Source organism: Hippoglossus stenolepis, chromosome 4 (genome assembly GCF_022539355.2).
Source record: "Hippoglossus stenolepis isolate QCI-W04-F060 chromosome 4, HSTE1.2, whole genome shotgun sequence".
In the NCBI taxonomy this organism is placed as follows: Eukaryota; Metazoa; Chordata; class Actinopteri; order Pleuronectiformes; family Pleuronectidae; genus Hippoglossus; species Hippoglossus stenolepis.
In genome coordinates this window covers 12,970,977-12,988,790 of record NC_061486.1, presented here as the reverse complement: position 1 = coordinate 12,988,790, position 17,814 = coordinate 12,970,977, and the positions used below count along the sequence as shown (strand labels likewise).

At 40.9% G+C, this 17,814-nt stretch overlaps 1 protein-coding gene across 1 annotated transcript; it reads left to right on the top strand.

Moving 5' to 3' along the window:
• Nucleotides 1-1,474: 1,474 nt before the first annotated feature.
• si:ch211-235m3.5 (BICD family-like cargo adapter 1) lies at nucleotides 1,475-17,217 on the top strand. Its single transcript, XM_035155345.2, has 10 exons — nucleotides 1,475-1,899; nucleotides 3,779-3,994; nucleotides 9,796-9,915; nucleotides 11,040-11,186; nucleotides 11,755-11,937; nucleotides 13,825-13,989; nucleotides 14,602-14,679; nucleotides 15,157-15,269; nucleotides 15,424-15,544; nucleotides 16,222-17,217. Exons 1-10 carry the CDS (start codon nucleotides 1,663-1,665, stop codon nucleotides 16,477-16,479), a joined length of 1,638 nt encoding a protein of 545 aa, XP_035011236.2. The 5' UTR covers nucleotides 1,475-1,662; the 3' UTR covers nucleotides 16,480-17,217.
• Nucleotides 17,218-17,814: the final 597 nt, after the last annotated feature.

The following is a 17,814-nucleotide window of genomic DNA, read 5'->3' as shown; positions in this document are numbered from 1 at the left end:
CTAAGTTTGCTTGGTCCCTGCCGCCATATGTACAGGAGCTTTGGCCTTCCTGACAACAAAAGCCTCGCCGTGCGTCAGGATGCTTCGTTTTTTATTCCCCTGACACTGGCCCCTGCTGCATCAAACCTTGTGGGTGCTGACCTTTGACCTCTGGCAAGCAGCCAGACAAAGCAAGCAGAGACTCCCCCTCTTTGACACTTGCTGGATGAAGGAGAATGAGTAACACAATGACGTCTTGATGTCCTAACTGGAGCCAAAAGTGCATCCACTAAATACAGGCCTGCAGGGAGAGAATAATCGAGATAATCGGATTTTAAGATTTTGTATTAAGATTATAGAGATTTGTTGTGATTTTGATATTAAAGGGTATTTTCCATCTAAATCTACTTTGATTCAATGCTGTGGGGTAATAAACAGGACATTTCCAATAGACCTGTATTTTTTATAGTATATGTTTGTTGTAGTCCTGTGATTAATTTATTACCTTAACTGATTGTCTATTTTTGATATTCCCTTAGCTGCTGCATAAATCTAATTTTCCCTATAGTGGGACTAATAAAGGTTTATCATAGGCCATAGTATACAACATATTTCCATTTTATAGTCTAAAATGGCTGAAACTTTTCTTTGATAAAATAATAAATCTTTAATACAATATTAAAGATGGTAATCAGGATACATTTTCGTATGCCAAAATATAAATGAAGTCTTAAGGAGAGGTGAAAGGCAATAAGAGAAAACATCTATGATTATGTGTCTTTGAAATAGATAAATATTGTTAAACACAAGAAAACAAACAGTAAAGAAAGTCAATGGTTTATTATAACAAGACAAAATGCCCCCACCCTCAAGCAAAACATCACAATGTACTTTTGTACAAGTGTGGAAGGGGAAGTGGTGAAAAAAATGTACCACTTATAATAACATGAGGAATAACAGGAGGAATCGGTATGATAATATATTTCCATTGTCAGTATGGTAGAAGACAGAGAAAGACCTGTTACGTATTCATGAAGTATTCAAATCTACCGTCAAGATTTATTGAAATTAGTTTGGAAATGTGATCGTTTTTTTTGGGGATATCATATAGAAACCCCAATGCAATCTGACAACGTTTTCTGAAAGCCTTTTCATTACATTTCTACAAACTCTGCAGCACATAATGAATCCTGTAGATTGCCTGGAGATATTAGACACAAACAAACAACTGATCGTAAGAAATAAAGTATTCATTGTATCTGATCTCATCACACATGTTTTTCTGTGTAATTTCCCCTGATGACAGAGTCAGTGTGAGTCAGGAGCACAAGACAGGTGTGTGTGTGTGTGTGTGTGTGTGTGTGTGTGTGTGTGTGTGTGTGTGTGTGTGTGCGTGTGTGCGTGCGTGCGTGTGTGTGTGTGTTGACAGTGGGGGTGGGAACAGTTGCTCAGGTGACTGCAGCTGGTTACTCCCCCTGGAGACAAACCAGTAAGCAGTCATCTGCTGGTGACACAGGGAGCAGCCTCCTCTCTTGGCTTCATTCGCACGCGCACACTCACAGAGACAGCAGCCCGTGTCAGGTGTTATGGATGAGCATCTCATCTACACCTGTATTTATTAAACAAAAACACTTTATTTAAAAAACATTTTTTACAAGAAGACGTGAGCGCATCTCCTCTGTTATGGATCGACTGGATGAATGGGGCTGGAGCATGAAGCTGGAGGAGGATTTCTACTTCGACTACAGAGCGGAGGAAATAACAGATTATCAGGACCCCAGTGAACTTGTGGTGGCTCTGAAACAAAAGGAGGAAGAGGTTATTTTGGCAGCTAAGCTGGGAAACGCTCTGCTCCTGGAAAACCGAGAGCTGAAAGAGCAGAGCGAGAAACTTCACGAGCAGTACGCAGACAAGCTGGAGGTAAGAGCGGACTTTACGCACAAGTGGTTTTCATATCAAACTCAGTTACAGTGGGTTTAATAGAAGCTTCGCGGGTGCTTGTGTAGTTTAAAACTCTCGATGAGGCCTAATGCTGATGTTTGAAGTGGACGGATGAAGACGTGAGGTTTCCTGATTCTCTTTGAAGAATGTTCGTGTGTGTAAACTCAGAAATTTCGTATTATGGAGTCAGATTGAAGGTTAACTTTGACAACTCAATTGACATGGATTGAAAAAATAACTATTATCAAGTATAGAAAATATAATGTTATCACAATATAATTTTCATCAATAGCAATATAACAAAAGTCCATCGATACATTGCTTATGTGTATTGTGCAAAACAGTGATGGGGTATAACACATAACTGATCTACCTCAGATTTGTACCATGTTTTGATGTTCATCAAGTGTGTGACTCTCTTAAAACCACAACACTCAGGACCAAAAATCAGTTTTTACACTTCAAAGAAATAATAATGTGACGTTTATCAACTGATATGACATTTTTTATATTGTATTGTATTATATTGTCCAGCCTGAGTAGAAAATATCCTCCACATTAGTCTTGGATTTTTTTAAGTATCATAAATTATACTGACCGTAGATTTGAGGTTATTTCTTATAGACTATATTAAATATAAGAAGTTACTTTCGCACTTCGACAGTAAGCTTTGATAATAAAGAGCTATTTGTGACTTGCAGTTTGAAAACACAGGACATTCATAGTAATGTGGATACAAACAACATTTGTTGTGTGTGTCCTAATTAAACTTCATTCAGAATATTCTAAAATGCAATGAAAAGTCAGTTATTTAAATGTATATTAAGGGATTTTATCATAATTATGAAAACAGCTGCCAGGCACATGGTTCCATGTCAATATGTTCTGCTAATAAAATGTCAGTCTGGCTCAGCATAGAAGAGTTTCATCTACACTAATACAAAAGTTATCTGCACTGGTTATGTAAGCAACTGGCAACCTCCTCCTCCTCCTGCTCCTGCTGCAAAAATCCCACTTATGTAAGACACCAGCTCCTAAAGGGGTAATAAAAAATACAAGGATAGAACAATGTCAGCAGCGATGGAGAGATTCTCCATATTAAATACATGTCAACACAACAACAGAGGCAGCAGATGAGAGCATGTGGCCTGTCCCCTGCTGCCCAGCATCACACACCTGGGTGGTTGGTACAGACTAAATCCTGGTTGTCTCAAGGTGAAGGCTGTCGTCTGCCTCAGATCTTCTGTCCTGAGTCTTATCGGGTGCAATTAGGTGTTACATTACAGTATAAGGTCAAACAGCCAAGGTGGGAAAGTGTCAAAGTGCAAGGACTTATCTGATAGAGGTGGAAATATTAGGTGTTCATTGATTTTAAGTTTAATTAATCATTGTAGATTGTTCCAATTATTCAGCAGATTATGCTGTTTATTGCATAATGTAACAGAACATTGCTCTTTTGGTCTTATTTAACAATCCCAAAACTCAAAGATGTGTTTTTTTTTACCATCATATTAAAGATGGAACTGTGATGCAGATTTTTGTTGTAGAATTACATTTATGTTGTAAATTCTGCGTGCAAATTGATTCAGATTACAGATGTCACAGATTTCCCATGATCCTTTCCCGGACTAATTGAGGCTCATTGTTGCAGTTTGTCCTCAGATTCCCCACAAAACAATGTGTTGTTGTTTGTCACATCCGATCGCCATCAAGGTTAATTCACCAGCAGTGTAATTTCAATCCAACACAGTACAAACACTTTGAGTGAGCTGTATCTGTTGTCATTTTGTTTGTCCCTCTGTGATGTTCCCACCGTCACCTATTAAGACGTTTTTTTCTTTTTTCCGCCTGTGTCTAGGGGCTGGAGCAGGGTCGGCATGAGCTGCGGTTGAAGCTGGAGGGCTGCCAGTCCCAGTGGGAGAGCCAGGTGGGGGACCTGGAGAGGGATGTGAGGGAGCTGAGCGCCCAGGTGGAGCGGCTCACCCTGGCGCTCAGCGAGGCCGAGAGGGACAAGAGTCGGGCCCAGCTGGAGCACAGCGAGCACACGCAGCGGCTCAGGGAGGAGCTCAACACCGTGAGTCCCCACACATGGATGGTAGAGTTGAGCAGAATGTTTGAGTCAATTCAATGATAACGTGATTCTATCTGCACCACATTTATAAAGAAAAGTGAGCGTGAAGTACATATCTGGGTGTAAAGAAACCTCCGGGCTGCAGCAGGTAACTGAGCCTCGCTGAAACAAACACCTCCTGTGAATTTCAAGCAGTTGGTCCTCTGAGACAAACTCGATAAGGCGAGCTGTCACGCAATCCACACGCTGAAACTCTGTGTTCTTTACAAACCGCTCTGGTATCAGTCTGACTCAGTCTAATCTGCTCTCGAGCAAGGCCAGGCGCTCAGGCTGTTTATACACTCAGAGCAAGGCAGAGGCCAAAAAATGCTTACTGCACAAATACAGGAGAAAGCTTTCATCTGAGCAGGAGAGACCGAGGGGGAAGTGAAAGTCTGTTGTCTGTTCTGTTGTCGTCCTGAGACAAATGATCTGTGCCAGTGTGCAGCAGGATGGAGACGATATGTTAGTGCCACAGTCTGGTTTTAGATCCAGGACAGAGGAGAGGAAGATGCTGCTTCCACTTGAATTCCACTCATGCATGTTTGTCAGTTTTTTGGAAAAGAATCCAACACATGATCATGGGGCTGAAAGTAGTTAATTGATAACGTTCTCAATAATTAAGGACCTAGATTAAACTTAAAAAGCCAGAATATACTGGTTGCAACATCATGTACTCGACCAAATGTGAATATTTGCAGATTAAACTAAATATCTTTGGGTTTTGTAATGTTGGTCAGACAAATCCAGATTTCATCATATTTGGGTCTGCAAACTTTCTCAATTTGTCTTTGACTTTTTACAGACCAAACTAACAATCAAAACTAGAATGACACTCACCTCTGCCAAGACCCAACACCACCACATTTCACACACTCATAGATATCAGTTCCCATAACATGCCTGATTATTTTCATTAAGAACCATGAATAGCTTCTGGGAAAATGCCCTCTCTTTCTATTTTAAAGAAAGTGGAAGGAAATTCCAGGATCAGCTAAATCATTCACTTGTTTTTGTGTAATCATGGTGATCTTATCAGGAAAAAACAACAGCATTCATTTCTGCCTTCAAAGTCACTTCTTGAGGAAAAATGCAGAACATTCAGATCCCAGCTTCTGTGTTTTCTGTCTTCGTCTGTTTTATCTCATAGTTAAGTGAAAATCTTTTAAGTTTTGAACAGTTGCTTCAGCAAGACAAGATAAGGGAAGACATCACCTTGAGCTTTAGTAAATAAAAAGCATTTTTCAATGACCTCGAATCACAAAACCATGAAACAATTGAATCACATGTGAGGATTGATTGGTTATAAGAATAATCATTAACTTCTGTCCTGTATGAGAACATTATAATCTATGAAACCAGATGCGCTTTATTTAGTAACATAATTAAGTTTAGTGTTTAACTAGGTGACGTAATGGATAAAAACAGCTGAATGAATCATGATAAGCAACAATATGTGCTGAGGTTAAATCTCCGTGAGAAGACAACGTAGCCTGGCAGGAGAATCAAACCGGTGACATGTTTTACAGCCTCTTATCAGTGAAGCTGGAGGACCGTGAGTACTTTTCCAGCCTGAGAAAGGTGGGGCTGTTTTGCTAAACATTACCGATGTGACGTGTTGCTTCACACCTGACCAGTCACTCAGTGGAGCGGTTCCTTGTGTTGTTTTAAAGATGATCATCAAACCTGAGCTGGCAAAGTTAAAAATGAACCCAAACAACAGAGAGACACTCTCCCATGAGTCAAGGTCCGCAGAATGAGGAACTGTGAGAGTCCTTCCTCCTCAAGAACTTGCACTGAGGAAAAGCGACTCCCCAGATGTCCAGGAAAAGGTCCATTTAGATAAAAGGGGCTATCTCTGGTTAGGAAGTTCAAGAAGAAGGAAATGGGGAGGAAACATTTTTTTTACTTGGCCGTCGGGCATCAGACGTGTGTAACTCTGGAGTCGTGAGGGAAAAGAAAAGGCAGAGCGAGAGGAGGGTCCATGCCTGAAGTGTCTTTACCAGACGTGGTGGTAAATGTTACTGCTGCCTCTGTTGCTGTGCTGCCGGGTGTGGTGAGTTGTGTTTGTGTGTCTGTGATTATGTGGGTGTGTGTTTGTACAGACGCTTCCACAGTTATGATGGGAGCAGGAGATTTGGTCCTGATTCTTATTTTCACTTCAAATGGTGAATAAAAAGTGAAAAATATCAGTCACATCAGAATATCCATGTTTGGGATCAGAGGGCAGTGTTGGGCCCAGTAAAATTTTGTTTTACTTTTGCTTTACTCAAACAATGAAATACCTCGACCAAGGAGGTCATGTTTTCATCCCTGTCTGTTTGTTTGTTTGTTTGTTTGTTTGTTTGTTTGCAGGATGACACAAAAACAACTGAACCAATTTCCATGACATTTTGTGGAGGGATGGGGCCTCACTCAGGGAAAGATCCGTTAAAGTTGAGATGCGGATCAGGGGGCAGATCCGGGGGATTTTCATTGATCTATCAGAGAATAATTCATGGATGTTGTTGGAAAAAAATCAGGGGACTGATATTTATGAGATCTGGTGCAGATCCAAATCTTGGTGCAGTGAATTTAAATGTGGTTTCATCAGGAGACTCTAGGATCTTAGCAGAGGTACGCACTCCACTGTGTGTAATTCCAGGGTTATTTGTCTTTATGGATATAAAGCTAATATTTTTGGTAAGGAAATAAGAAATTCCAAGGCCCCAGCAGCCTTTGGTGCTGATACATGTTGCCAGTTGTGGAAAAAAAGCTGTAAATAGTTTTGGTTTTTAGTTAAATGTCCTTGCTGATGTATAATTTTGTGGACAAGTGGACTATTCAAGCTGCTCTCGGAGTCTGTAGTCTTTTTGTAGATTGTGAGTCTACATATAATGAAGCACGAGCTGGTTTTCAAAGAGCTTGAAACTCGATATCGTAATTGTGGGAGTGTAACAGGAGCCTGACGGGAATCTGGAGGAGGAGGTCGACGACTGTATCGCGCTGCAGAAACCTGAGAGAGAATGAATTCATTGTGTTGACCAGCAGCAGCAAAGTAAAGCTCTGATGTGAGGGGTTAGATTTACTGGTTCATCTGATGCAGCGGCTGCACAAACTGATGTCTCACTGACTCTATAAAGAGCAGCTCAGGTGCAGGAGGATTAAGGTGTTAATACAGCAGAGAGTGTTAAATGATGTCAGGATGTTTTCCGGCTGATCCCTTTACCAATGTTTTAATTTCTGCCACTGGAAAACACCTGAGAACACTTTAATGAAGCGATAAGTTTGTTGATTCAGTTTTGAAAGGGGATTTCCAGCTTATCTGTAAAAGAAAAAAACATGAAGTCTGATTCTCCCGAGCCAGACGGTTATGAAATTATTTACACTGAAGGAAAGAAAAATGGGATTGAGATGTTTTGCTGATTAAGTTTCACTCTTGTGCAAGAACATCTTTCACAGCTCAGTGTATTAGAAATCTGTATGTAAACATCTACTGAAAAGGAGAAGGAATACCAGTCCGGAGCTGAGGGAGAGTGGTGAGATAAGATAAACTGCACATTCTGATGAAACTGGGTTTGTTTATTGGGAAGAGTCATTTGATTTGACTCTTAAGAATTACGGTAAGCTCAGGACATTAGAGTTAAGTTGAATATAGCCCCCATTATTACTCTATTCACTGTCATGTTTCACCCCAAAAAGCAGGAAATCGTCTCATTTGAGAAACTAAAACCAGCAAACATTTGGTTCCATCAATTTTCTGTTGATCAGCTAAACAATTAATCGACTAACTGTTGAAGCTCTACTTTAAAAAAAACAAAACATAGTTTAATTCATTGATTAATTGAAAAAAGTATCAGCAGATTAGTAAAGAGTGAAAATTATCAGCACTTTCAGCTTAAAATATTTTCTCCACCCTGTTTTTATCAATAAAGTTGGACTGGGCATTAACTAAATATTTAGTGATCTGGTCTTTTTCCCCCCCCCCACTCTTCCTCTCTTGTTTTCGGCCCAGCGGTACATGATTACCTTCACTGATCACAGTTTGTTATTTGACAACTTGACAAATCCCTCACTGCGGGTTTCCGTTATTGTAAAATGAGACGCCTAAATTGAGGCGAGCCCCGTGACCTCTGCCCCTCTGGCAGCATCACCCAGCTCATAAACAAAAAGAAAAAGACAGTATACATCGCAGAGAGATATAAATCTTTCATTTGCTCTTTTGATGCTGCCGCCGGTGCCCCATCGTCCCAGGGGAGAGCCGTCTTTTCTGTGTCCTCCCCGAGGGGCTCGGCTGTGGCTGGGGTGGTCAGCTGTTGTTGGATACCTCTGTGTTTGGACTGGTGAGGGCCTGAGGCTCGGGGGCCATGCGAGGGGATGCCATCTTTGTCTCTCTACCAAATGGAGCGTCCTCCTTCCACTTCTGTTTTGGTCGATTCTCAGTGGGTCGCTGCCCCTATTGTGGAGGAGACCCATGTTGGCGGGACGAGGCAGCAGTAATGACGACTCACAGACACAAACGTTCATCTTCAAGGCCCCCCCCCCCCTTTCTCCTCCTCATAGTGTGTCTGCATGCTATGTTTTGTTATTGTCCATCAGTGCATGCTTTACTCTCAGACACACACACACACACACTTCCCACTAATTTTAGCCCTCACGCCGGCCTCACTTCCTCCACACACTCTTGCAAACACGTACACACAAGCTGTCCCCTCCACTCTACCCCCCCGATGTCCAAGTTTACCCTCCACCACATTGTTGTCTAATGTGGCATGATGATGTCACTGGCAAGTCCAAGATGCCCCCTGCTCCATCTGCCTCAGAGGACGCTCTTTCATCTTGCATTATGTGGCGGTGATGGGACCTGACAGGGGCCCACCGGACTGCTGAGTAAGGGGAACTGAGGGTCCGAGACCGGGACGGGGGGGGGAGGGGTTGGTGTGAGGGCGACGGGTTGTTCACCCGGGGCCGTCAGAAGTATAACAGCGGTATAAAAAAATTGATGTGTGTCTGTTAAAGGGGTAAAGTTTTGGAATAGATATGATGAGGAACAAAAAACATGTAACCCTTAAAACCATGGACCCACTTATAAAGACAATAATCCATCTCACGATTACTGGTCAAAAACAGCCAATATGCCCTTAATGTGTGGTTATGAGTTCTGAGTAGGTTCTTTTCTTCTTTTTTTTACGTGAAGGAATTTGAGGGCTGAAGTTGTGAAAATATCCAGTGAAAGCAAAACTGATTTTTCTTCTTTCAAACCTTTAATCTGATTGTTATGTTTTTTTTTATATCTCTGGATCTTATTGGGATGTAGCTTGGGAACCACCGAAACACACAGTAGCCACTTTCAGTTTTTTTTTAGGGCAAAGTCATGTTTCATGTTCCTTCTGTTAGCCCTGTAACACAGAAAAAACAATAGTAATCCCAACCTTTAGGGCAGATATCATGTTATATTTCTTCCCACCGGGGTCTCTATCACAGGTCTGTATCTCAGAGACCTCCTGCTACACATATATGGTTATTTTTAGATGCAAGATTGTGTTCTCAATTCTCTTAAAGCTCCTGCCTCGGGTCAGCTTTGTGTTTAAATTTAAAGTTGAGTGATGCACATGTTTGATCCCACTTTTCTTGCTCTATGACTTCTGGCCTACATCCTTCTGTAATCTTTTCCTCATGTCAGAAGGGTTGACCTGCTGACCTGCACATTCAAAAGCTACATTTCTGTTTTCTTTCACCCTATTTGTACATTTTGTGTGTCTGATGTGCATTTTCTGTGTGTTTAGGCAATGGAGGTGGAGCGGGCCGTGTCCAGCGAGCTGCAGGCTCTAAAACACGAGCTCCAGCAGAAGGGAAGCCACAACAGGCCACAGGATGAGGAGCTGATCAGTGCCATGAGGGAGCAGGTAACTACTGCACACGAGTATACATGCACCAATGAAACCAATGCTAAAGCCTAAACAACAAAATAAATACCAAAACCCCCAAAAAACAAAACCCCAAAACAGTGACCAGACTGGATGTCTGTAATGCTGATTTCATTTCCAGACACTGGTTCATCTGGCCTTAGCTTCAGTTTAGTGTCATTTACAGAAGAAAATCCTTGACTGAGGGTTTTTGAGGTTCAAAGTTTTCTTTCCCAATACGTAAAGAACATCATTTGAGTGTCTAAATCTCACAGTAAAACTAAAATGAGCAGGCATCAGAAGTAATCCAGGCACATAAAGCACACGTAGAGAAATGAAATAAGACAAACCATTAAACAAAACAGTACAAAGGCTACAAAGATACATGAATTGTTCCCCCGGGAAAGAGCACTATCTCACAATGTTAAAGGAAGTGAGTAAACAATGCCTGTTTGTGCCCTGTTGTCTGGAACTGCACTAAAAGTTAATGGGCTCTTTCTTGGCCCATGTTCCTACTTTCCACCAAATTTCTTGGAAATATGTTTTTGCGTAATCCTGCTGATAAACAGACGAACAAACAAACAAACAGACAGGGGTCAAAACATAACCTCCTCGGCGATGGTAAAAATGCAGCACAAATACAACAACAGAAGTTTCTCAAAATAGAAGACTAATTTCTACGTCTGTAGAAAAATAAACACGAAGACAGACGTTAAAAAAAGAAAACAAACTTGACAAAACTTATCTTGATAATGATTAGTCTTTTTTTTTTACAGATTCAAAAGAGATCCATTATTAATTGTAACTAATATAGCATTTTCTGTTCTTCAAGCAGCAACACACGCACTCTTTCACTCTGTACTTGTGATGACTTGTTTCCAAAAAGCAGAAACCAAACAACATTCCTTTGATGTAGAAGAGAAAGGGTCTGCTGCATTTTTTACTCTTCCAGGAAATGTGTTTTGTTTTTTCAGGCAGAATCAAGTCAAAGAAAAACTCCCAATTTCTCAATACTCCCAGATATTAATATTTGTGGATTGATGTGGTGTGATTTAAGGGATCAGCTGGAGGTGGTCGGGAGTCAGAGAGGTTTTTTTACTTCATATCTGTGTGTATTTTTTTAGGTGTTGCGTCTCACCCAGAAGGAGCAGGGGCTGGAGGAGCGTTTGAAGAGCGTGTGTCAAGAAAACTCTGAGCTCAGGACGAGTTTGGCCTCTTTACACACACGTCTGGCTCTGCACGACCAACTCAACCAGCAGCACAGCCAGCAGGTGCGCACCTTCTGCATTTATACATCACCTAGTGAAAACCCACAAGCACCACGACACAGACGCACCACGAGCTTCACTCTTTCAGACAACACAGAGCAGCTCAGTGCGGTCGGTGTATGAATGAAAGAGCCTCAATAACAAAGGGGATTTTCTGCGCCCTGCCCGGGTTTCGGTGGGATTGTGGAAAACATTGCTAAACAATCACCTCATCCCCGTCATTGTAACTTTCGCTCACAGCTCTGGATTCCACTTGTGTTCGTTCGTTGAGTTTCACGTCGGGCTCGGGGCTGGAATCTGGCACGTCAGGATTTCTCTCGCGCTGAACATTAGTAGAGTTTTTAGACGGTGTCTCACGATGCAAGTTTTTTAAAAAGCACACTTTTACGCCTAGAGTAAAAAAAATAAGTGTTACAATATCCTTCTTCCTCTGTCAGTTATCCATTTAATAATCTACGAGGATCTTAATGTCTGTCGTCTGTTGTAAAACCTCAGACTCATACCTATGCCTGTGTGTTCTGTATCTACACATGTTCATTTGTGTGTTCATCCCTGTGCTGTTTGTTTCCAGCTCGCAGAGGCATGGCAGGAGGTGGAGGTGGCCCGGGGTCGCTCCCAGCAGCTGCAGGCCCAGGTGGAAGAGCTTCAGGAGGAGGTGTCCCTCCAGGAAGCCAGGAGCCAAGGAGACGCCTCCCTGCTGTCTGAGCTGGAGAGCAGCCTGGAGACGGCAGGGCTGGGACTCAGCAAAGAGGAGGTACGGAAACAGAAGCACTCGAGTGGATAAGTGTTCAACACAGTTTGTTTAAGACGTGTCAGAGCAGAAGAAAATCTGGCGTAAATCGGACTCTTGCCAGTGGGATTTTAGGAAAAATACAAAAGATGATTAAAAAGGGATCAATGAAGTAAAAAATATTTCCACAAAGGTCAAACATTGACCAAAGACTTTCATATAACCTACATTATACAATATAAACAAATATAGTGAGAGGATATGAATAATAGAAAAAAGGGCAACATATCAGTTACTTATTTAGCTGGATTAGCCATAAAACATTATTTTATTCAGTTTTATTAAACTGTTTCTGATTGAACTCTATTACAATATTTGCCAATATTATGATTTGAATATTATATATATAGAATATTAGGATTTTTATCTACATCAGACGTTGTTCTCACAGTTTCAGTCAGTGCTGCAGATTGAATGTGCAAAATGAAACAAAGTCCAGAAATCGTAAAACACAGACATAATCTGAACTATACAACAAACTCTGACTTAACTACAAAGCAGAGGCAATAAATTCAACAGTGTTTCTCCACACTGTGGTTGGCAAGTGACAGTTTTGGTCTTGTTCTATTGTTGTCCTGCCCACAATGAATCATGTATGTTCTCAGAGGAAACAATGTTCCTGTGATGACTGGAAACACACACTTTGCATTTATGTGTCTCAGCTGAAAAAAAACTGTAAGATCACATGTTAATGACACCAGAGAAACATCATCTAAGCTGAATTAAAGCTGAAAATAGTTGGAATTGTATAAATGTATGAAAGCAGAAGTAAAGTAGCTGTGTCTGCAGAAAGGAACGCTCTGACAGAACATCTTGTGCAAGTTCTCTGTGACAGTGTGACTTGTGTTTGATGCAATCACACACTCGCAAAAAGAAGGTGTGAAAGTCCTGGTGTGCAAAGCGAAGACGCCACAAAAGGAACATCTGATGAGGTGCGGTGCGGAAGACCCACGTTTGATTTACGCCTTTCGAGAGGACAGGAAAACTGACTTGAAAACAGTGAAGCAAAGACTTCTAGATCTCACGCTCTGGCCGTCTGCCATTATTGTTTTGTTCCAGCAGGAAAATGTGATGTATAACTCGACCTGTGAGTCATTCGATACATTTCCTGTTTGTCACGACCACATCGCCGGAGAGTTTCTTCTTTAAAGGCACATGTGTCTGTGACCTTATCATAAAATATGACATGATTATCTCTTCTAAAAAAAACAAACCTGTGTTCAGTTATCATGAGATCAGTACCGTCGTGCTACATTTGAGTCAAGGAAGTAAGTCAGAAATAAAGTGATGAGGTCATACTCCCAATAATAAAGTATATCACATGCTGAAGTGTAAAGAGGAAAAGAAATGCCTGGTTTTGACCCAGTTTTATTTGTCAGGGATCATCTGAAACATTAGTTCTCTTCTATTATGTCAAGTACAGAAGTGTCTGCACTTCACTTGAGTATTTTTCTGATGATATTTTATTTTGTCTCCCTACATTTTAACACAAATATCTGTACTTTCCACTACGTAGTTTTTCAAAACAGGCTCGTTATTTTCGTTTTAATGCATTTTTGTGGAATTATCTGTTTCATATATAATATAGTACATTCTTTTTTCATTTCATTTGAAGTAAGAGTGTTTAAGTTAAATAGTCTTTGAACTATATTCATGCGACATGAGTCTAAAGTTTGCTTTGCACAGATACATCCAGTAGAAATATACTTGAAGTGCGTTTCAAAGCATGTAGTTTTACACTTTTCATGATACGTTTTGAACACAATTATCTGTACTTCTGCTTGAGTACAGAATGTGTCTTTTTGTCATAATAAATATAAATCAACATGCCCTCCCCCCTTTTCTACGTAGATAAGACAAGAAATGGGGTCCATCCTTCAGTTACTGCTCCCACTGACCCAGGATCCGAGCTGCTCAGCGGGGTCAGATTTCCCGGATCAACGGGACGACCTGCAGTCCGTGCTGCTCCGGCTGAAGGGGGTGGCCCAAACCCTGGCGCAGGGATCCAGCCCTCAGGTGGGTGAGAGACACACAAAAAGAGCAAGTGGGGCAGGAGAGGAAATGAAAAGAAAAGGTCGACCTTGTTTTTTGAAACAAGAGGAGGATGGGAGTTTTTGAACCATTTGTCATTACACTATACAAATGTTTTAATGTTAAACTCCCTGCTCTAAAGTCCTAACGTCCAGTGCTCTCATATTCTTACATAGTCTTACATTAACGGGATCCAGATCTATAAAGCAGCCTACTCTCATCACACAGCCATCAATTTATTCAGTTACCCTATCTGCCCCCCAGTGGCTGTCAATGGTCCTAGTGTCTTTACTTTGAACCATGCTGAGTAACAGTGCAACCTTGTTTGTCTAAAGAATGCCTTTGAATTGTTGCCATTGTCAGCTTTACTAAACCTCTGTTTGCTGTGACCGAGTGTGTACAGCTGTCCAGTTGTGTCTCATGGCATGTGTAGACCAGTCAGACCAGTAACACACATGCATCTGTAACTAAATATCCCTGCCCAGCCACTTCTTCCCTTGGAGCAACATGCAAATAGGCCAGAAACTTGCTTTTGGTGTAAATGTCTGTGAAATGCTCGACTGAAACCCGATCTTTTTGGTAATGTCTCCGTTTCAGGAGCTGAATCTGGCTTTTGTCGACAGGACGGCTGATCAGTGTGGGAATAGGAGTGAGGCACAGGAGCTGAGGGATCAGGTAACCCAGTGTTGAACAAATACATCTGTCAGGGAGGAGCAGCACCTGTGGCTGCTCCATTATTTTAGGATTTGGCTCTGCCGGTACTGACCTTGTTACTGTCACTGTAATCCATCTTAGTGTCAGATTCAGGAGTTTTTATTTGACACAAGGTTACATTGTCTGGTGCCAGATTTAATTCAAATAAATTAAATAATATACTACATCACTTGTAGAGGTCTGTTAAGTTTAGAAGTTAGTTATCATAGGTGTGTGGCCGAGTCTAACACCTGGATTATTATTCAGGTTCACAAATTACATCAACGTGTCTTTAGTTTTAGTTTTATTATGAATTGTAAATTGCAACATAAGTGGTGTTGCTTTAGTGCAGCAATCCTTTAACATTGCTTTGAGTCTTTGAAACCCATTTTAGTGCAACAACAATGTGCTTTAGGCAAACAGAGTCTAATCACCGCTCATGTTATGTTCCTCCTGCAGAATGTCCAGCTACAGCAGGAAAACACTGAGCTGAGACAGAAGCTGCTGAACGTCAAGGAACAAGGTGAAGTTGTCCAACAGGCCATCAGAGACCGAGATGAAGCTATAGCCAAGTGAGAAACTCATCACTTCTTAATACCATCACTGTAATTTACAATATCAAATATATCTCACATTCCATTATAAATCAAATCCCTTTTTCAGTCAAATATATGTAAATGTTTGGGTTTATCTATGACTGAAGAGGTTTCCTTAATTTCTTCATAGGAAAAACCTGATGGAGGTGGAGTTGGTGCGAAGTAAAAACGACATGATGTCTCTGAACAACCAGTTATTAGAAGCCATCCAACGTAAACTGGAACTGTCCCAGGAGCTGGAGGCCTGGCAGGTGGGATACATGTTTCTCTGTTAATGCTTTTCCCCCTTCTCATCCAGTCTACATTATCCTACAGCTCCCTATATGCTGTAGTTCTATCACTCCATCTCACTGTCTTCTAAATATTTCTGCGCATGTCCTACTTCATGAAACCTTTGACCAATGTATGTGATTTACAATTTTAAGCTGTAAAACATCACAGATTATATTCATAAATAATCACTGAGGCATGCTGCGTGCAGTTCTAGTGATAGATGACAGACACGAGAGGGATGGGTCTTATTGTGAGTGTCGTCAGTGGAAGGTCAGGGACGGACGCAGCCATATTTCTCTCATTCTCTTACCAGTCATGAAGGTTATGAATGGCATTTGAGGTAGTTGTTAATATGATTTTGATTTTTACAGTCTATGGAGGAAAGCAGCAGTATGCTAATTCCTCTTAAAAGGACAAATTCATCTAAATGAAATATATGCAGAGTTCAGAATCAGAATCTTAACTCCTGAAGTGAAAAAAAGCACATTGTTGACAAATCAAATAAATCTCATACAATCAGAGGATGACGTACACTGAGTTAGAAATGTATAATGACGATTTGGAGATGCTAATCTTGCCGAACATGAGACACCAGCCTTAGTTGCTGGCCCTCAGACCTCCTGCTCATCCCTTCTTCACCTCCACCTCTCCTCAGGATGACATCCAGATCATCATCAACCAGCAGCTGAGGTCCCAGCAGCAGTCGGAGCAGCCTCAGAAGAAACCTGCCTCCAACAGCATGTCATTCTTCCGCAGGCCCAGCAAGGTGGCCTCCACCTGGACCCACCAGCCCAACTCCTCCTCCTCCTCCTCCTCATCCTCAACCTGGAGTTCAGACATTAATCCGGACAAACCCCAGTCCCCCTGGAGGGACTGGTTAAGACGTGGGAAAGGAGCGCAGTATGGCAAATAAAGGACGCTGAGTATGAGAGGACAGAGGGACGTCACAACTGAACTGATTTATGTTTGGTGCTAAAGAGCCATAAAAACACTTTTGATTCAGTGATGAACAACAGAGCCACACTGGACTTTTCAAACAGACACTGACTGAAAGACATTTTACTGAGAGGCTGAGCCTTCATTAAACCTAAAATGTGACAACCTGCAACACTGTCATGTTCACAGAATCACGCTCAAAGGTTTGCTTGAGACTGTAAATATTGTGCCTTATTTTGTAGTAATGTGAATGTCTTTCTGTCTGAGACTTTATATCATATACTGTGCATAATACTGTAGATGTAGACAGTTGGAGTATCTGTTTGGATTATTTAATGTAACAGAACAAAGCAAAAAATGTAATGTCAGGAAAGAAATGATAAAGATTTCATTTGTTAAAAAGAGTTAAAAAGATTGTATAAAAAAAGTTTGATTTGTTTAAGAAACACTATGTTTACTGAGAAAGCTGTTTTTCTATAATTTTGTTCCTTTTTTGTTTTCAATATAAAACAAATATGTTTCTGAATAATCAGAATAATGGTAGAGCATGTGTGTGTGTGTGTATCAGACACATGTACTGTATGTGTATGTACTGTGACTCAGTGTTCACTATCGAAGCTGCTTAGTTCAAACTGTGTTGTGTCCTAGGTTGTGTGACTGAAAACTTCTGGAATGATTTGCCAGAACATTTCATAAAGAACAAATAATCCTGTCAGATTTGTGTCTGTGAGTCTTTGTGTTCAGAATAATATGATAAACTGACCACGGGTGAATCAGACAAGTAACAAGAAGTGTCTACAGCAAATCCTTTGCCACAATGCATTTCAAGATACATTGAACAATCTCCTCTGTGTTTTACAATTTGTCTTTCTGGCTCTGTCTGATTTTCTTCTCAATGTGTTTAACAACCTCATTCATTTCTTGTTTGATTGTGACTTCACATTTTATGTAATGCACATACTAGGATAGGAAATGTGTATAAATATGTGGAAAGTGAGTTTGGTTGCATTATGGAAAAAAGTTGCATGATAGACAGCCAGATCATCATACTGCACATGTTTCTAGCACCAGTAACTTAGTAAAAGCATGACACAAAATGTTTAAAGGGAGAAAAACATTTTGTCTAATTACAAAACAATTCTGCCAACAAATATATATTTACTGTAAGTCATAAACCGTACTGAATTTAATTATTAGAGCATTATTACAGCTTTGAATACAACTTTTCCTTTTATTGATGTGATACACACTCTGGCCTGCACTTTATCAGACAGCTGAGGTAATGGTGGGCTGCTGCCCTCTGCTGTCCAAG